General features: G+C 42.4%; 1 protein-coding gene across 5 annotated transcripts in view; it reads right to left on the minus strand.

The window, feature by feature from the left end:
- The window catches only part of PTPRG (protein tyrosine phosphatase receptor type G), a 773,938-nt gene that overhangs the window by 49,037 nt on the left and 703,469 nt on the right, over positions 1–21,432 (minus strand). For all 5 annotated transcript variants that reach the window (XM_070777123.1, XM_070777125.1, XM_070777122.1 and 2 more), the window contains 2 exons: positions 14,927–15,018; positions 406–497 (listed from right to left, as the gene is read on the minus strand). In XM_070777123.1, coding sequence (XP_070633224.1) covers positions 406–497; positions 14,927–15,018 — 184 coding nt within the window. The remainder of the gene's footprint in view (positions 1–405; positions 498–14,926; positions 15,019–21,432) is intronic.

The following is a 21,432-nucleotide window of genomic DNA, read 5'->3' on the forward strand; positions in this document are numbered from 1 at the left end:
GTGGAGCCGGCATCTGACTCCTCAGACTGACAACCTGTGGTCTCCCCTATACCATGTGCCTCCCAGAACGGACGTGGAGTTAGGAGCCTGTCCTCTGCATGACGACTGCTGTCCCAGTGAGAATGCAAAAGACACAATCCGAGTCTGCCTCTTTCCTTCCACTGAGTCTGTTCTCTCACAGAAGTGCACGTTCAGGAAGTGTGCAGGCAACTCTCTTTCACCTCACTTGTACTGGGAAAGGAAGGCCCGTGAGAACTCTCAGTGTAAGGAAAAGACAGCCAGTCCCCACTTTCCTCAGTGACTGCTTTTGTGATGCTCGAGATACATTCATTTCAAGTTTACAAACAAATCTCTGTAAAAGAAGAGTTAGCTTTCTGGAAAGGAACGTCCGGTTTTGAAGCATACCTCAAAATCCTCGGAGAACCCATGCTGGTTATTAGAATAGAGCTCACCGATGTGTTTAACAAACTGTTTGACAGGAATGGCTTCCATGTCATCTGTAGGAATAAAATAATATTCAGAGTCACATAGATTCCTTTTAGAAACAAATGACACCGATAAGGGAATTCCTAAAGACAGGTATTTGATTTCTGCAAAGAGTGATATAACTGTATCACCTGAAATAAACGTCTTCCAGAAAAATGCCTTCTCTGGATTTCCTTGACATTAGGGTCTCATTATGATTTTTGAATGCCTATTGGAAAATACTCTGATGCTGGGAGGGATTGGGGGCAGGAGGAGAAGGGGACGACAGAGGATGAGATGGCTGGATGGCATCACTGACTCGATGGACCTGAGTTTGAGTGAACTCCGGGAGTTGGTGATGGACAGGGAGGCCTGGCGTGCTGCAGTTCATGGGGTCGCAAAGAGTTGGACATGACTGAGCAACTGAACTGAACTGAAAAGCTAAGTATGGTTTTAAAAATGGTCTATAAAGAATTACCTTTAGTTTTCATATTCAAGGAAATGTACATACTTAAATCACCACATCATACTTTTAACTAAAACTGAATTTACCAAGGGTACTTGTTGGTTAAGACATGTTATCACGACCTAGGTTTTTCAAGAATTTGCTATTCAGTGGGGTCCAGCTTGAAGTTGGAACAACTCAGTTCTGTTTCTGATCTTTGAAGTCTATGCAATCTTTATACACAATCACAGATAGTCACAGACAGGTGCCACCAAACCAGCTGGCTTTGGGTACACTGCCATCCACGTTTACGTGTTCACAATTTCCGTGCGAGACAGCTGTGTCTACACAATGCCAAACAACCAGTTTGATGGAATTAACTGGATTTTCTTTTGGTGTTGACAGAACTAGGTACAAATTCGGGAAGACGCCACATTCCAATTTATTTGTGATGCTGTCACTTCAAAAGGACGTTTTCAGTTTGTGAGCCTCGTGAGTGTTTTACGCTGATTTACCCAGCTCCACCCTGCACCTTGAGGACGGCCACACCCCACCCACTGGAGCTGCCCGACCTCCCCCTTCTCTCCTTCCCTCGCCCCTCCCCCGCAAATATTTCCTTTTAAAAATACTCTGCTGAATTTGAGATAAACAACAGACATGACATTTACTTTATTCAGAGTGAAAGATCTTTGGCAAACGCACAAACATCTAAACTGCCACAGATGCTTTTCTTAGCAAAGGGTATGAAGATCTGTATGTGTAAATGAGGTCCTACTTTGGCAAGAATGTTAGAGATCCAGGCTTGACAATCTGATTTCTCTTCATCTGGTGACAGCTAACATTGACTATGTCATTCCTTCTCGACTTTCTTTCGAGAGAGCAAAGCTCTAAGGGTGGCTTTTTGCATCTATTGACATTTTCAAACTTGAATCATTCCTAAGAGGAAAAGAAGCGTCTCTCATATACTTTGTTTAAGGAAGGTGACTTATAAACGTTCATAACCCAACCTGCTTAGCGGAGAAATGTGACTTATCCAATAGGGGGTGCCTTGTACGTACCAATTCTTTCTGTGTGAACCACTAAAGACCTAATAATTTTAACAGGCCTCCTTATGAAAAAAAAAATGCCAAGTTATTTACAAATATTTCAGGATTGAAGATGTTCATGAATATGCAATCATTTTGCACGCCCAAGAAATCTATAGCGCCCATAATGATGTAACCGGCATTAACAAAGTGAGCTGAGCCAAAATGTTTCCCCGGAATATTTAGCAGAATGCACAGTTCAAGAAAAATTTCCCAAATTATCTGATCACTTCGCTTAAAATGTTTAGAAGTAAGCAAATTCTATAATAAAGATCAAGTGGCAATGAAAAGATCTTAAGTTGAGAAAAGGACTAAAGTGTACAAAACTAGAGTGTGTCTAAGAGGTTAACCCAAGAATAAACTCATCTTTGAACAAGAGGCGACATAAATAAGATGAGACACAACCTGGCCCCACAAACACTCTAGCCTACAGACTGCAGCAACACTTTTCTCCTATTTATTTTGAAGTGAAAGACATTTCATGAAAGACACTGTTTCCAAGAGTGGAGTGACATGGTTAATAGTTTAATAGGTTGTAAGCCTGCGTCCCCTTGCACCTACCTGAAACTATCACAAAACTGTTACTCGGCTATGTGCACTTGCGTTCAGTCACTTCAGTCATGTCTGACTCTTTGAGACCCCATGGACTGTAACCCAGGAGGCTCCTCCATCCATGGGATTTTCCAGGCAAGAATACTGGAGTGGGTTGCCATTTCCTCCTCCAGGAGATCTTCCCACCCAGGGATGGAACTTGCGTCTCCTGCACTGCAGGTGAATTCTTTACCTATACCCCAGTACAAAATAAGGTTAAAAAAAACAGTGTCATAGGTTGAGGGCAACATTTATTCTGTAATGATAGTTTAGAACTGGAAATCCCCAATAAACTTCAGGTGCCATGATTAAGTATATGGACTCCCAGGTAGCATTAGTGGTAAAGAACCCTCCTGCCAATGCAAAAGATATCAAGAGATGTGGGTTCCAAATCTGGGTTGGAAAGATCCCCAGGAGGAGGGCATGGCAACCCACTCCAGTATTCCTGCCTGGAGAATCCCATGGACAGATAAGCCTGGCAGGCTACAGTCCATGGGGTCACAAAGAGTCAGACACAACTGAAGCGACTTAGCAGGAACGCATGCCATGATTGAGTACATGGACTCTAGCTCCAAATAAGACTGCAGTTCAGCTTCAGAGTTATTTTACTCCAAGGTACATACCACGGTGTTTTAAAGGGCAGAGTCCTGTTCGAGTCACTAAAAAAAAAAAATCACTTTAAGGTTAACAATTTATTATTTTTTCCTACAAAATGCTCAACTATACGATCTAAGCTAACACTATACATGCCTATAACTCAGTTGGTCCATTCCTCCCATGGTTAGAAGCAGCAAAACCCAGCAGAGCTCAGTTCAGGAACTGCATATGGAAATATACGACTCACTAGTCTCTCAAATTTGGTTCTTTATCCAAAGAAGTCTAATCACAATTCTCTAGGTTTCCAAGCACCATCAGTAATGTCAAAAAACCACCAAACAACCAAACAGAAAGATATACACACACACACAAACACGCATGGTATAGTGACCACCCGGATAACACATTTTTGTCTTTCAATCAAGATAAATAAAACTGAAGGGTCGTAAATCTTTTTTCCTTCGATATGAAGATAAATATAAGGCTGAAGCTAATTAGAAGTCCTAATAGTTTTCCCCTTACACTGGTTTTCTATTAAATTTCTCTCAACATGAGCCAGATAATTATAAAATTACTCTAACTAGCCAGAAGGCCAAGCAATTAGGACAGCATTGTAGACCTGATCTGCTCAGTTTATATCTGTAGAAAGCCTGTGTACAAGAAGATACCCATCTGTGAGATGTTATTTCCACCTATACAGCCGAGTTTCATTAACAAATGTCACAACGACCAGAGCACTAACTACGGACCAGGCACCTTCTGTGCCCTTTACATGTGTTTACATGTACTCATTCCTCCCAACAGCCCGAAGAGATAGGCACTGTTTTCAATACTCATCTTAAGAGTTGAAAACACAGGCTTGGAAAGATGAATTGAAGCCTGGAGCATGGTGGTGGCAGCTGGCTGCAGAGTCAAGGCGTAGAGTGCTTCTGGTGGGAGAGAGCGGCTGTCGTCTAGGTCACAGTGAAGGGGACACCACTGAAGAGGTGTTTACTGAGCACCTAGGACTCAGCCAGATATTAGCGAGATGGTGTCTGCTCAAGGGCAACATGTGTCCTACTGAACATAAGAAAGTGAGAGCAAGAACCGCAAGGTGAAGACTGCCAGTGTCTTAAAACGGATGGGTTTGATAACTTGGTGACTAGGGAGAAACAAAGAAGAGGAAAAGAGTTAGGATCAAAGTAAAGATGCCTTGGAACTTCTTGGTGGTCCAGTGGCTAAGACTCGGCGTCTCCCAATGCAGGGGGTCCAGGTTCCATCCCTGGGCTAGTCAGGGAACTAGATCCCATATGCCACAGCTAAGACTTCACATGCCATAAATGAAGAGCCTATGTGCTGTAATTAAGACCTGGCACAGACAAATAAATAGATGATTTAAACAAAAACAAAGACGGTTTCACTGACTACAGGTTAGACGTTGGATTACCATGATTCAGTGAAATGTCTCATGATAGAGTTGAAGGAAATGTGAAGGAAGCCCTCACTGATTGCCAGGGATTACGCTCAGCCTTTTGCATACACTTATCTTCACAAGGACTAGGCACAGAGGGTGCCGTCATCTTCAATTTACACCTAAGGAGCCTGAGGCAACTTGTCCAAAGCGACACCATTACTAAGCGGCAGAGCTGACATTCGAATCCTGGTGTATTAAGCCCAAAGCCCGGGCTCCCATGTGATGGAACACACCGCCTTCATTCTCAGAGCACAGTTGCAAGGAAAAGCAAGCAATTAGGCAGATCGTGTCTGTTAATCTGATAAAATGTTATATACAGTATACTTTTGTGCCAGTATTTTTAAGTATAGAGCTTTCAGACACCAAAGGTTTAAATAAGGCAAAAATGGGATAACTACTATCACCACTACACTACCCTGTTACAAAATATTTGATACAGTCAGTTGAGGATCAGGAAAATGGCCTTGTTGGTCTTAAGTAATATTATTTATACTTTGTTCCAAGATTTTAGCCTTTTGTGGTTGGAATTAAATCCAGCACATAAGAGGTCCTTTATTTTGGTCAGTCCACAACAAAACATCCTTATGTACCACCTCTGATGAAGCCTGAAATTAGTTTCTGGTTTGTACGCGTCCAAAGCAGAGCATTGTAAGAGGCTGAACCTCTACTGAAAACAAAGTATGAAGGTGAGAGATTCCAAGAGGGAGAAAAGAGCTGGTTAATGTTGACCTCAAAAGCAAAACTGCAAAACATGGAGAAAAATGCATGTGAACATAAAGAAAAGTTGCTTTTAAAAACTAAATGTCCACTGACAGATGAATGAAGAAGACACAGTACACACACACACAATGGGAATACAGCTTAGCCATAACAAAGGATAAAATTTTGTCATCTGCAGCAACAGAGATGGACCTAGAGATTGTCATACTGAGTGAAGTAAGTCAGAAAGAAAAAGACAAGTACCATATGATATTATTTACACGTAGAATCTAAAATGTGATACAAACAAATATATTTATAAAATGGACACAGAGTCACAAGCCATAGAAAACAAACATCCAGTTACCAAAGGGGAAGAGAATGGAGGAGGGATAAATTAGGAGTTTGGGATTGACATATATACACTACAATATACAGAAGGGATAAACAATAAGGTCCTACTATATAGCACAGGGAATTATATTTGATATCTTGCAATAAACTATAATGGAAAAGAACATGAAAATGAATACATATACATGCTGCTAAGTCGCTTTAGTCGTGTCTGACTCTGTGTGACCCCATAGACGGCCTCCCACCAGGCTCCCCCGTCCCTGGGATTCTCCAGGCAAGAACACTGGAGTGGGTTGCCATTTCCTTCTCCAGCATATTCATGGGTATGTCTATATAACTGAATCACTTTGCTGTACACCAGAAACTAACACAACAGTGTGAATCAACTATACTTCAATAAAAACAGAAAGAAAAAAAAAGAAAAGTTGCTTCTAAAATCTGTGGTTATATCTCTGTTGTGCTTGCATGCTCAGACCCATTCCATTAGAGAGAACTCACCCATGCTAAATTTGCAGACTCTTAGTATTAAGGAACAACAGATAAACCAAAAGGAAAAACTCAGCAATTTTTCCTTTGAAATTGCAAAGAAAACAAAATCAGCACCTGAGGCGGTCCCTGAAAGCCCACCACAGGGGGGCGCTGCAGAAGGCCTTGCCTAGCACGCTGCAGCGTGGTAGGGTCTTTAACCCGCAACTCAGTATAACTGTGTAGCCCTTATTCTCACCTGCCACCGCGGCCAGAATGCTTCCTGTGCATCAGGTACCCAGAGATAGTGGTGGAAAAAGCCAGAATCAGTCGGCCTGGTGATACCGGACCTTACATCTCTACGACTGCTGTTCCTCATCTAGTTGGAAATCAGAACCAGCTAATTCAGAGTGCTATGCAGAACAAACTGGAAAACATAAGTACTTACCAGAGAGCTTGGCATTTAGTAGGTGCCATAGTAAATCATAGTAAAGCTGTGATTTACTATGAGATGAGAATCGCTATGCATGCGAGATCCTATGATCTGGGGGCTAGGAGAAACAAAGAACCTGGCCAGGGTCCACTGCCATCAAATGGCTGGGCCAGGCTGACCCCAAAGCTGGCTTCCTGGGCCTTAACGTGACCCCTCTAGGTCTTAAACTGAACATATACAGCGAGAGGGCAGAAAAGCATACAATACGTGTTAAAGAAGTTCTCCAACAAAAATGGGCTGAAATGAATCACTTTGGCTTCAAAGGTAAACTCTGGGTCACCTTGAAGATGCCAGGTAAATAAAATACCATGGTATTTACCTTCCTGCCTTCCAAGATGCTTAGCTGTGGGGTTGACTGGCCTAAGGTCTGTTTCAGAAAATTATCGCTGCTTGTTTACTCTGGCAGGTTGTGGGTATACATATAAATTTACCATGAAGACTCCAGAAGGCCTTCAGTCACTTACTGAGGCCAACCTGTGCGAACTTCATTTAACACTTAGCATTTCCTTCAACCCCATTCCAAATCCCAACCAAATTGATATGAGGGCAAGGAGGGCCTAGTACTTGGGTCCAGTTCAATCATACTCAGGCATCCTCCTGACCCCAAGCCCCATGACTGGGCTGTTTTCAGGGACTGCGAACCACCCCTGTAGTGGACAGACCTTAATGCTGAGAACTCAGTCTCCTTCCTTTCTGAGAAGCGATCAGCCTCTCATCTCAGAAGCCAAGTTCAGGCCTCTCTCTGTGCTTAATACCTGTGTCAACTTAAGAAGATAAAGCAAATAGCAAATACAATTACTGAGATTTTTAGCTCCTGATTTAGGACACAATAGATTTTTGTCTAAATCAGACTCTTAGGATGCAAGGAGTGCTGTGGAGATGAGGACATTTTATTTCCTGCCATAAAAAAGAAATCTCTTTTCATTTATGACACAATGAAGTCAATAAAGAAAGGGCTTCATTATAGTCAAAAGACCAATGAATCTCCTTTGGAGATAATCTCTGTATAAATAAAATATGCCAACAAGGTTGGTTTAATCCCAAGGGTTTTAAACTGCATGTTTAAAACCCCTTTATGTGCTGGCACCCTGCTGAAGCCAGTGACCTTCAAATTATTAAGATGTGTTTTAACTGAGGGAAAGGCACGAATCATTTCTGGATTTCTAAATGTTGGTTAGCAGCAACATTTTGTTTTGTAATGTTCTTGTTAGAAAGTTAGTTTTTCTAATTTCCAGAGAAAAACATTTATAAGGACATTTGTGTTTGACAATAGGCACATTTGGAAAAGCCCTTTCAACATGCTCTATAAACAGGCTAATTCAATGAGCTGAGTTCTGATTTTAAAAAGCTACATATGATGAAAGTCTAAAAGAATAAGTAGCATAATACACTCAATATAATTTGCAGATGACATATTATATATGTTTCATTAATAGTTTGAGTGAAAATGTAATTCATTAATAACTGCAGTGAAAATATAACGTAAGCTTGGTGTTTCAAAAGATTGCCCCAAAGATGGAAACAGTAGATTTTTAAAAATACTTGCAGATATTAATAATAATAATATCAATTTAATAATAATATGGATCCAACTGCCATGGTGTGGGTTCAATCCCTGGTTGGGGAACTGAAATCTTGCAAGCTGCACAGCTTGGCCAAAATAATAATGATGATGATGATCTTAAAGGACAGAAGTTTGTGACTACTTCAATATCTTAGAAGACAGATGGCTAGAATGGGGCTGATAGCTAGGTCATTACATTCAGTTGTGCTTTATCTTCCCAGAGTAACAATGGGAGACCAGTGAGCATGGAACATTTGATTTTGAAAAGTGATTAGTGGGATGAATGAAGAGTCAAAGCCCCTTTCATTCTCCTGAAGAAGTCACAATTTAATTTATCTGGAAGAAGACTGCGTAATTTCTCAAGCATTATACACATAGCAAATTTCACAATTTAAAAAATTTCCTGATAGGGACTATCCTGGTGGTCCAGTGGCTAAGACTCTTTGCTCCCAGTGCAGGGGACCTGGGTTCAATCCCTGGTTAGGGAACTAGAGTCTGCATGCCACAACTAAAGATCCTGCATTTTGTAACTCAAGGTCCCACATACCGCAAGTAAGACCCAGCACAGCCAAAGAAATGAATGAATTTTTTAAAAAAATTTCCTATAGTGGAGCCTGAGAACTTGCATTCCTAGGAAGTTTCCAGGTGTTGCTGATGCTTGTGGTCTGCTCTGGGGCTGGGGTCCTGCACTCTTTATCAGCCCTCCCAGAGATTCTGAGGCAGGGTAAAGCTTGAGATCCACTGTACAATTCTTTTATGCAGCTTATTTATTGTTTAAATCATTAGCATTAGCCTACAGAGGTCTATAGTAGCCCCAACATATACAACCTGAATCACAGAAATTTTCTTAAATCAGATTTTTCTATCCTTCAAAGATTCTCTCTGTATATTTGCAATCCAGAAAAACCCTTTGGTAAATTCTGCAGCAGTTTTTTTAGAAAAAAAAAATCATTGACATAGCATATGTATAGGTAGTTCTAAATGTGCAATAGCTTCATAAAATCTACTTTGAGAATTTTCAATACAATTTTTCAGATGGCAAAAAAAAAAAAAAAATTCTTAATAAAATAATTGATGTCACTTCTCTAGTGATTGGAACTGTCTGGTAAAATGTTTGCATAAGGAGTTCTCTCTCATATGCTTGGCTAACCAACCTTCGCTGCCGCACTGGGTTTACAATTTCCACACTGTACAGGATTTAGGTGAAAAAAAAAGTCTTCCTTCTTACAGCACTATCTTTGCCAATTAAACCAGGACACTATGAAGAGTCTAAATTTCTAAATTTCAGTTCGAGCTAGTAAATCTGATAACTCAAATTTCTTCAAAGATTCCTATAAGCATCTATCTCCAAGAGATGAGGATCAAAAGGTTAGCAAAGCTTTCCTTAACCTTTCGTCTATTTCATAGTATTTTTTAAAGAGCCAATGTAACTTGCTGGTTCTACTTACGCTTTGGGGTTTCAAGATCAGAGCTGTTTATCCATGAATTTGAACCACAGCAGAATCATCCAAAAGTTGGTGATATAGAACAATATTCAACATGTTTTTGAGCTGTTCTCCGAGTCATTTAAACCACACAGCCTCGGGACTTCCCTAGCAGCCCAGTGGTTAAGACTCTGAGCTCCCAATGCAGAGGGCCCAGGTTCAATCCCTGGTCAGGGAACTAGACTCCACATGCCAAAAACTAAGAGCGTGCATGCCACAATCAGAAGAGTCAGTATGCCCCAACAAAGAGCGAGGACCCCATGTGTGGCAACTAAGACCTGGAGCGTAAAAAAAAAAAAAAAATCACAAATTCCTACTTGGCACAGGGAATGGCGATATTGGTGGTGGTGGGGAGAGTCTTTTTCTTAGGAAAGAAAAGAATAAAGATGACTTGGAAACAAAGAGGAGAGTTTTGTGGGTTTTTTTTTTTTATATGGAGGAAATTTCAACAGAATAATGATGAAATGCTTTCATGGAGGATGAAGGAGAATTTAGTGGAAAAGCAAGTGGTCAGTGCTACTGAAAGAAGAAAATCCAGAAAAAATTTTAAGAGAACAGTCACATGTATTTGAAGATGCCTTGATTTAGGGAAGCAAAATCCTAATGAGACTGAAGTCCTCAGATATAAGAACTGTCAGGAACATGCCAAGAGGTGGCAGAGCCATTTCTAAGCATCTGTGCTTTGAAGTCACACAGATAATTCCAATGCTAGCCCACCATTTATTCATGCAACCTCCAGCAAATTAAAGGATGTCTCTGAGCCTTGGTTTCTTCATCTGTGAAATGGGGGTATGGATTGCACCACTTTCCCTAAAATTGATGTTGAAAAAAAAAACATAAACCACATAATTTTGATCAATAAATGCTCAATAAATATTAGATGATGATGATATCTTCTGAGGAAGGTTAAGTGCAAAGTAAGTTCTAGGATCAGAGTATGTTACACCTTTTATAATGACGACTTAGGGACTCTACAACAGTTCGGTAGCTGAATTTTCAGTCTCATTCTGTTGCCCACACTTCAAAACTGTGTAATGGTTCAGTTTACTGGTAGTTGTCTGGAAACATCTTTTTTGAAAAATCAGTGATAGAAAGTGAAGGATTCAAATGATGAAATAACTTAAGTTGATACATCTACAGCCTAGAAATCTTCCTGTTAGGTTTCAAATATGGACAAAGAATGAGTGAGATCCAGTGGGCAGGGTAAGTGTTCCATAAATATTCAATAAATATCCTACTACTTTTAGACATAAAAACAATTAGAGGAACTTCCCTGGCAGTCCAATTTCGCTGTCCAATGCAGGAGGTACAGGTTTGATCCCTGTTTGAGGACTTAAGATCCCATATGCCTCAAGGCCAAAAAACCAAGACATAAAACAGAAGCAGTGCTGTAACAAATTCAATAAAGACTGTAAAACTGGTCCACATAAAAAAAATTATAAAATTAGATAATTCCTAAGGTAAATCATTTAAAAGGATACTAAGGAGGTCTCAATTAAAGAAAAATTGTGCTGAAACTTAATAGGATTTTTAAAAACTGGTGGTATTTTAGAAATTTGTGTTTTCCTTACATTGCCTTTTCTTATGTAAGACAACTGTCCTATAGTAACTGGAAGAAACCTTAAGAATAAATACAACCATGAATTGTTACAATGAAATTACAAACTATGTTACAAATTTACTAAATAGGACTGCGTAGTTTTACAAAAAATAAGGGATTATGATCTGGTTGAAAGCTTTTTAAAGAAAGGTCATATAAGGTAACTTCTTCTCAGTGAAGGGTGAAATAAGTTTTCTGTCTAGGCGCATCCCCACGGAAGGCTACTGCTTTCTATACAAACCTGAGGAAACGCTGGAAGAGCAGTCTCACGTCTGGTTTCACCAGGGAAGTCCTCTAACACTACAGCGTTTCAGGTCATTCACTCTCACAAATGCATCACAACTCATCAAGGGGATGTGTCTACTAGGATTTCCCTAGCAGTCCAATGGTTAGGACACTTGACTTGCAATGCACAGGGCAAGGGTCCGATCCCTGGTTGGGGAACTAAGACCCCACATGCCCTGTGGCATGGCCGAAACATTAATAAACTAGGTAAGCAACAAAGATTTACTATATAGCACAGGGACCTATATTAAATATCTTATTTCAGAAAAAGGATGCATCTACTAGACCAAGGGAGATTCAACTCAATTCCATGCACTTCTCAGTTAGTGGCGAATCTTATGCTGTGGAATTGTTCCTTCCACGTATTTCTACCATCAGTGAGTGAGAATCTCCCATTTGAATAGATATGCTGTTGGACTGTGAGTTTTTTACTTGCTGCTGAGAAATGAAGCAGAGAACACTCAAAGAGCATTTCTGGTCTAAGACACCTACTTAGAGGTGTGGCAAAGCGGCCACGACTGATGGCATTTTCTGAGGATCCCAGGGAACTAAAAGTCCTAAAATCCAAGTGGAAGAACGCAGTGAAGCTAGCTGCACGCAGTGGATGTGGATCCGTGTTTGGGACAGTCTTAACCTGGGGACTGTGCAAATGCTTGCTGTCCACAGATGCTGGGAGGAATGACATCACGATTTGGGAAGGAGATATCCACAGCTGACAACTTCGGCTTCCATGAATCTTTCCAAACTTCCCTGACACGTACCACCTCATGCGATCTTTAATATCCTGCTCACTGCAGATTCTGGAAACTAGGCTCAGAGAGGTCAAGTCATTGACCTAGGTTTCATGGTGGAGGCAGGGTGAGATCCTTGGCGTTCTGATTCCCCATCCAGGGGGAAAGAAACTAAAAATGCAAAGACCGTGCAAGAAGTATCTCTCACCACTTAACCTTTTAAAATGGATTTCAATTGCACAGCTACCCAACAGCTGTGTTTGTTGGCTGAATCAATTCAGAGGGGAGAGGCCCCGGGCATTTTCCAGAGGTCAACACATATTCTAGGTGATGCAAGAGGAAAATGATTATACACGCACTGCTGCACAAATGCGGTAGAGTCAACAAAACTTATTCCATGGGGATGGGGGGCTGGGTCCTGTCTGCCTCCTCTCAAAGGCAAAGAATGTAATAAAGGGTGAGGGTTAGTGGAGAAGAACAAACTAACACAAAACCTACCCATCTGTATGGGAATTGTTTAGCAGCCACAGAATGATCCAGTGGGGGACTTACCCAGAGACTTTTCTGCTACCCTCTCTTTGCTGTGTGACAAGCTTTAGTAAGAGAAGCTCACAGAATGGCGAGAACATGGCCAATTCCAGCAATATCTAATGTCTTAACATATAGAGACATACAGGGCCAAAGCAGTCCCCAGCCATAATCGTATCTAGAGAAGATGTACAAACAACAGCAGCGTTCCTTCTGGGGACTCAGAAAAGTACTGCATCTCCGAGCCTCACAGCAAAGGTCTTGAAAGAACTGTAAGGAAGCTTTGCTCATATTCATCATTCACCCAGAGAGTTCGAGAATCCCAACCATGTGCCAGGTATTTATTCTTGCACTAAGAAGACATCCATTTGCCTTTAGGAAGCTCTCATTGTAGTTGCGGGAGACCACAAACCAAGTAAAATGTATGGGGTACTAGATGATAAAGAAAACCATTCTAGAGAATGAGGCAGACAGCTGGGATCCAGGGTCTGCAGGGGCGTGGGAGATGGCACCTCTGCTTACAAAAGAATGATGTCAAGAGGATCCGTGTACACACTGCTATACGTGAATGGATAACTGGGACTTCCCTGGTGGTCCAGTGGTTAAGACTTTACGCCCCCAATGCAGGGTGCCTGGGTTCAACTCCTGGTCAGGGAACTAGATCCCGTATGTCAACTAAAGATCCGACAACTAAAACCCAGTGCATACTAATGAGTAAAATAAATATTTAAATAAAATGGATCACCAACAAGGACCTACTGTACAGCACAGGGAACTCTGCTCAGTGTTACCTGGCAGCCTGGATGGGAGGGGGGTTTAGGGGAGAATGGAGACATGTATTATGTATGGCTGAATTGCTTTATCATATACCTGAAACCGTGACAACATTGTTAATAGGCTATACTACTCCATTATAAAATACAAAAGGATGAATGTATAAGATATTTGAAAATACGTGTTTCCAAGTACAGAATGCAACTCAGAGGAAGAACGTTTGATTCTGGCACAACAGGAAGGGGACACCAAATAAAAACGATGGAGAAGTGAAGAAGTGAGTGTTAGCGGCTCAGTTGTGTCCCACTCTTTGTGACCCCATGGACTGTAGCCCACCAGGTTCCTCTGTCCATGGAATTCTCCAGGCAAGAATACTGGAGTTGGGTAGCCATTCCCTTTTCCAAGGATCTTCCCGACCCAGGGATCAAACTTGAGTCTCCTGCATTGCAGGCAGATTCTTTACCATCTGAGCCACCAGAGAAACCCCAAAAACGATGGGGGCAACCTTCAAATCACTCACACCATCTACCAGAGCTAAGCCACTGATGAACTTCTCACATCTGTGGCATCAGCCAAGATTTACTAGTGTCCTGCCTGCAATGCAAGAGACCTGGGTTTGATCCCTGGGTCAGGAACATCCCTGGAGAAGGGAATGGCTACCCACTCCAGTCTTCTTGCCTGGAGAATTCCAAGGACAGAGGAGCCTGGCAGGCTATCGGCCATGAGGTCATAAGAGTCAGACATGACCAAGTGACTAACACTTTTCACCAATCCCTACCCCAACAGCACCTGAGCATTTCCTACTTGTATCAAGGACAAATGAAACAGATACCAGACCAAAAACATCTCTCTAGACCCCCATACAAAGAGCCTAAGTACGAAAACTTTCAACCATCATGTAATTATTTTCAGAGTAAGGAATCTTAGGATAAAACTTTAAAATATATATGTAACAGTATTTCAATTTTTTTTTAAAGCAAGCACACATTGCCTGTCATAACAAAATTGAGTCCAAGAGACTGCAAGTACATAAGTATGTTTTCCCCTTTTTTTCTACTCTTTCTTCCCTTTCTTCATGAGATTCTACATTATGTGAACTCATAGTCATCTGTTCTCTGAAAGATGATTTCATTACATGGAAGAGATGTAAAGGAGCAAAGATTTCATTAAATTACCCTTAGTTAAGGCTCTCTTAGACTGGGTGAGCTTGAGAAGACTATAAAAATAATATTTTGTCATGGCTGTCACATAACACTGAGAACAAAAAAGAAAAACAATTAGCCCACTGGAAACAGGAGTCGTGTCTTACTTACCCGGAATAGGAATGATTGGAATACTTTCATTGGGGACCACCCGAGGTGAACTGCTATCTTCCACATAGAAATGAGCTGTCTGAAAACATTTTCTGTGCAGGAAAGAGACAAACAAACAGTGAGAAGAGAAATACACTTTGTCTGAGTTCACCATCTTTCAATTCTTCTTTCAGACTCTCCCCGCTTTCTATCTCAGCCAGCACCGAGTACACACCCACGGGAAAGGAACAAGATACAGGGGGACAATGTCCAGCCGATTGGAAGGACCCCCCGCCGCTGAAGAATATCCACTTTTTATTACACTATACCCAACCTGAGAGATAAAAGGGACACAACTTAGTCACAAGCCACTCAGACACATGAAAAGTTGGCATGAACTGAGGAAACTTGCTGTATGAACTGCAAGGATTAGCTCACAATCTTCCCCAATTCAACCTGCTCCAGAGGAAGAATTATTCGCTATTCTAAACTCTCAGCACCAAGTTCAAACCGTACCTCGAACCCTCCCAAATGCAGTCATCGAATGGCCCAAGCACACAACAGCACCTCATTGTTAGCGCTCAGCAGAGGCCCCCACCCCGAGCCCCAGACAGCTCTTGAAGGGGGTCAGAGGGCTTCCAGGGGCAAGCACCCTAGCCAGATAACGTCCGAGACCAGCACCCAATGCTGTCGAGTGTCGTCTGTATGTCAGGGGTTCTGTTTGATTTTTACCTGGACTTGAGACAAAGCAGGGAGCAGACACTGGTCATCACTGGACAGCCAGGGAGCAGAAAAGCCATCGGCGGCTCGCTCAGCTTCTGCCTGCTGCCGCCGGCCGGCCCTCGGTGTTCCCGCAGCCACGTCACTGCTCATTGCGGCCCTAATGAGCTGCCGGAAGCACCGGCTGAATATTTAATGAGGCTGCTCAGCGTGAATGGCTATTGTGACCAGAGACGGGTCCCTGTTCATCTGGCAGAGGGGCTTCACAATAGCTGGCCCCACTGCTGGGTCTTTGAGACAAGCAGGCGGCAGCCTTCTGGTGCTTGGGGTCCCGGGGACCCAGGCCACTCCTCTGGCGTCTCCCAAGAGCCCTGTGTACACCCAATTAATTAGAGCTTCACTTTTTCGGGGGTAGGCTATGGGTATCCCTACCAACGGAGTAAGTCAACTTTTCTTAGAAGTTGTCTTGGCTCCCCTGATCGCAAGTACTCTTGCGATGATTCTGTTGGGTGTCTCATGTTTCTACAAAGCCAAAGCAGAGGGGTTTTGGGGGAAGAGCAAACACCAGGGAATCTCAGAGAGTACAGGAGATCTTGGTGGGAGTGAGGAAGCCTCTGAGTTCTGCAGATTATTGGGACTGTAGGTTTGCACGGAGCTGTTATAACTACACACAATCAAGAAGGATCACACGTCCCAGTGGGAAATGTTTTCCTTTCAGCGGCGCCTGTGTTCAGACAGGAAGTAGTTCTAACCAACTGCACGCCCAGGCACAGCCATGGAGCAGTCTGGAGGGCTGCTCCCTGCCATGAGGGGCTCCGGAACATAAATCACTTCCTTTCCTGGCACACATCTCACGGGACTGCTCTCGCAGAGCACCGAACAATGGTTTTTTCCTATGAACTGCCTGGCATTTGTAGTATAAATAATAGAACACGTTTTTACCGCTCACCGTCTAGCTGCCTACCCCTAAATTTGGAAGGAACAGTCAGTCTGACTTAAGCTACAAGGACATGAAACGTACAAGTATTTTAGGGCTACGGTGGTGACAGGATCTTCTACTGCGTGTGAAAGGAAGCGGATTCACGTGAAAAAAAAAAAACCTATGATTTTTGTGATTTGACGTAATAGTTTCTTTCTGTTTCCAAGGTCATCAAATTTTCTATTTCTTCATCCCTGCCACCTCCCATGTCCCTGTCCCCAATTTACACAGATTTCCAGAATGTAACCTTAGAGTTAAAACACGGAGGATGGAGACTTTGCCAACCAGCTACACCTGTAGCCACCCACTGTCATAGCTGAGGAGTATCTCTTTTTCTTAAGATACTGGACCACTGAAGTATTTAGTAGCCCAAAAAAGTACTGTGTGATAGTGAAACGAATGGCCCAGGTTACCAGCTCAGATTTGAACTATGCACAAAAGGGGGGAAAAAAGTGCAAAAAAGATACCACACAACAAAGAATTAACTATTCTAAGACCATAATTACGCTACCTGATAAGATTTCTAAAATATAAAGTATTAGTCAAAACAATCAGCATTGGCCAAGTAACTGTTAATATCAAACGACTTGGAAAGCACAAACTGACACGGCAGGTTCTTTTCCTGGAAGAAAATAGGCAGACGGTTCACCCAGACCCTCAGTAACACGTGAGGCCAGAGGCTCCGTATCCTCTTTGGAAAAAGCAGCATGGACTGAAGCATATCACATGCTCCGAGTGTGGCTGTTCATAATGGATTTTCCCTGCAGCAAAGGACTCTGGGATTGCCAGCGAAGAGCACACCCTGGGGATGAAGGTCAGAAACTCGGGGACCGAGGTCGCTACATCCGCACCCTGAGGCAGGTCACACGGACTCGGGTGGGCACCCAACTACAGAACTCGGTGGCAAACGCCTTCCCTCAGAGAAAAGGTTTCAGTGGACCCAGTGAGCATTTATTCGGCACCCACTGCTTAGCATGGCGCATGCAGAGAACACATTCTCTTTCTGGGAGCTTTAAAAACACCTCCTTAAGCCTGGCTAAGCATTTGAGTAATTAAAAATTAGGAACTACTGATATAAATGAAAAAAAAGGAGAAAAAAAATCCAAGTTACCCTCATCCTTCTCTTAGTGATCGTCACTACTGCTATGTTGGGGTGTGTCATTGCACACTTTTCCTCATCTAGGGACTGTTCTTTGATCACTGACAATGACAGACTGGGAGCAGAACAATAAACAAAAGACAGACAAGGTCTCGCCCTCGTGGTGCTTATGTTCTTTCGGGGAAATCAACCACAAACAAGTAAACAAACAGTTTCAAAGCGTCAAGAGCTGTGAACAAAATACAACAGAATGAGGTGGTGATAACTGACGGGGGAGGTGAGGGAGGGGTCCTCCCTGAGGAGGTGGCCTCAGAGCTGAGCTGTGATTAAGGAGGGTCATGGGAAGTGCAGGGGAGACCACTCCAGGCAGATCCAGGAGCTGCTTAAAGAGCCTTAGCACAGAGTGAGCTTATCCACCGCAGGAACCAAAAGGAAGGCAGACCTATGAGCAGGGAAAGGAGGAGACCCGGAGAGGTGGGCAAGAGGCGGGGCATGCCAGATCCAAGGCCATAAACTTTGTTAGCATCTGTGAGCAGTGAAAAGCCAACAGAGGGCTTTAATCCACAGACTGGGACTCATCCCCTTCAAAGCGCGTGCTCTGGCTGCTACATGATGAATGGAGTACAGAGCAGCAAGAACGGAGCAAGGAGAGCCATCAGGGGCTACTGTTGTAATCTCATCCACATACCGACAGGCAGACAGTGTCCTTTTAACAAAAGGAGATCATATTATACATATCTCCTTGATAACAAACATGAACTGACATCCTCAGTCTGCTTACTTCTCCACTTTATGGGTACACTACACTGTTAGATGTTTAACTTCTTATTTCTTGAATAACTGTTGATGGGGGAGTCTACTTTGGTCAAGAGACTGATAATTTTGCTGGGTTGTGGCCTCCTTTCCACTACCATTGACCACATGGAGATGAATCTTCTCTGGGTACAAATTCTACACTGTGGGTTTAATACGTAAGAAAAGTGGCCGGTTCAGAGTCATTACCACACGACATTTTATTTGACTTGCTCATCTCAGAGAAGTCTCATGAGATGTTTTTTGGGTTTTTTTGCTTCTTTTTTTCTTTAAACCTTCAGTAGTATCCAGGAATTAAAAAAGTAAAGGCAAGAGATTTTGGAGAAGATGAAAAGAAAGTGTGAGTTTTAATACCTCTAAATATCTAAACTGTGATGTGTTCCAAGAGGCAGTATTGTCTCTAATTCTGAGCTCAGGAAAACTGAGACAAAATTTCTGAAAATGCCTCAGTGTCGCCAAGCATGCAATTTCAAAGTTCTATTTAGGTTCAATTCTCCTTCAAGTTACTGACTCTAACATCTCTCCTTGAAGGAAACAGATTGTTTGGATCAAGAGCCATCCTATAACATTATTTCTTCACACTGAGCATTTGTTTATGCCAGTACCTCGAACAGGGAAATAATCAATTGTGTTTGGAATGGAAAAAAAAAAAAAAAAAATAAGTTTAACTACAAATTACAGTCTCCTGGATACTCACCATAAATTTTTTATTCACCTCTTCCCTCTTTTCTTTCTTTCCTTTTTCTCTGCCCCTCCCATCATGTCTGCTTTAAGAATCTGAAAACAGATCTTTTTTTTCCCCCACTAACCCTGACTGCCTCAGTAATGATCTAAATTAGTTATCTTTTACTTCCCCTTATCTACCTTTCAGCAAGTATTTTCCTGACACTCTGTGCTTCCCAATTTAGGAATCTGTTTTTTCCCTAATAATCTCTTTATTTCTTTACGATTACAAATACAGTATTTACTCCCATGCTGAACTAGCTAAGTCATTTTCAGATGTGAACCAGCTAAGCAAAAGAAGAAGAGAAAAGGCTCACTTCACAACTCAAATTAGTAAGAGCAAAAACAAAAAAGGCAAATAAAATTACTTGGTTTAAACTTACTTTTTACTACTATTTTTTTTCTTTTGTAATTTATTTTATTGAAGGATAATTGCTTTATAGAATTTTGCTGTTTTCTATCAAACCTCAACATGAATCAGCCATAGGTATACATACATCTCTTCCCTTTTGAACCTCCCTCCCATCTCCTGCCCCATTCCACACCTCTAGATTGATACAGAGCCCCTGTTTGACTTTCCTGAGCCATATAGCAAATTCCTGTTGGCTATCTATTTTACATTCAATTCAGGAATTTTTAAACTTCACCTTAGTTTTGGAGGGTCCTGAAGTCAGTCAGCCCCTCTCTCTATCTCTTTCTCACACACACAAGAACACTCCCCACTGAAGTTTCAATCAAGTAGTGGTTATTACTTGGCAGCATGTAGCTCTTTGCCTTGGGCAGCTTTTAAAATCCCTTGTTGGATGAGCCCCATTCCTGGTGATTCTAGCTGGGCAGGCCCAGGGTGGGTACATGGATATGTGTCTTCTGCAAACATTTTCCCCAAATTCGGGTGTGATTGTCTCTGGTGAAGGACCACCGCGAGAGAAAAAACGGTTCCCGAGAGTCTCTAGGCCCTAAGAAAGCCCTGAAGAAATAAAACAATCCTGGGTGGCGGGCGCCTTAAAAATGCCCAGTTTTTTAAAGGGTCTAGAAATGCCTAGAATTTAAAGGGTCCTGTATGAGAAAATGAAATAGGATTAAGAATTCAACGATGTTAACATAACTCATCTCAAACACAGAAAGAAAAACTGTATTGCACAGAGCTTGAACAAAACCATGGAGTCTTCTGCTTGGTTCCTGTGAGAACCGAAGTTCCCAGACGTAGGATGGAATTCTCTAAAGGAGACCAAGCGTGTTGCCACTGTATGGAAAACAAGTTTCAGAGCACAGAAAAAAGTTAGATTTCTCAAATGAAAGTTGTTCCTCCGACAGCTACCTTTTAAGCCACCTTTGGGGCTTTATGGCTCTGCTTGTCTGCCAGCAAAATAAATTTTAGTTTCCATGAAGGAATTCCAGTTATAGATATGAACTTGACTGTCAAGTAGTCCATGATGTTCTGATGGCCTCAATTCCAAGCGTCTTGCCACTTGAACAATGAAAACCAATCGAGTGAGAGGGCTTTCTAAAACCCACCCCTAGGAAGCAGGTACCGCAATAGAGTCCCACCACACGTTCACTGAGTGCTCCCAGATGGATGCAACGAAGAGGCATTCCAAGTTGGCAGGAGAGACTTTTCCTCAGTTCAACTCAAGTGGGAGCTGGATCAGAATGAAAACGAAATGGGAGAGGTGAGTCTGTGGGTCCCACTTTCCCTGAGCCTCTCAGAGAGTAAGCATCTCTCACCTTGAAGTCTGGCACGGAAAGCTATGCACATCTCATACAACACAGTCCCTGAATACGAGCCAGCTGCCTCCATTCCTTGACCAAAGGTGGTCCGCTATGTGCATCTTACAGGAAGCTCTAAGTAGCTAAGTGGAAACAGGCTTTCTGTGTTACTCTCCATTCATTCATCCCTTCTGAGAAAACCAACATGGGCTCCTGTGTTTTAAGATGTATCAGCAAGCTTTGACTAGAAGTGAAGAGGATGGTGCCCTACATTCCTCTCCATGTGATCAGATGCACATGGATCCTGGCTAGAAGCTCCTTGGTTTCAAGAGCACACCCCACTGCCTGGGGCCCAGAACCCATCCAGGGTCTGAAGGCCTCATGGCAGGACTGGGTATGTATGTATGGATCAGCCGGGCTTTTAAAAACCCACAGGTGTTTTCAGCTTACAGTCACGAACAGTGGGTGTCAGACTGAAATTTCTAA

Source organism: Bos indicus, chromosome 22 (assembly GCF_029378745.1).
Source record: "Bos indicus isolate NIAB-ARS_2022 breed Sahiwal x Tharparkar chromosome 22, NIAB-ARS_B.indTharparkar_mat_pri_1.0, whole genome shotgun sequence".
Lineage (NCBI taxonomy): Eukaryota > Metazoa > Chordata > Mammalia > Artiodactyla > Bovidae > Bos > Bos indicus.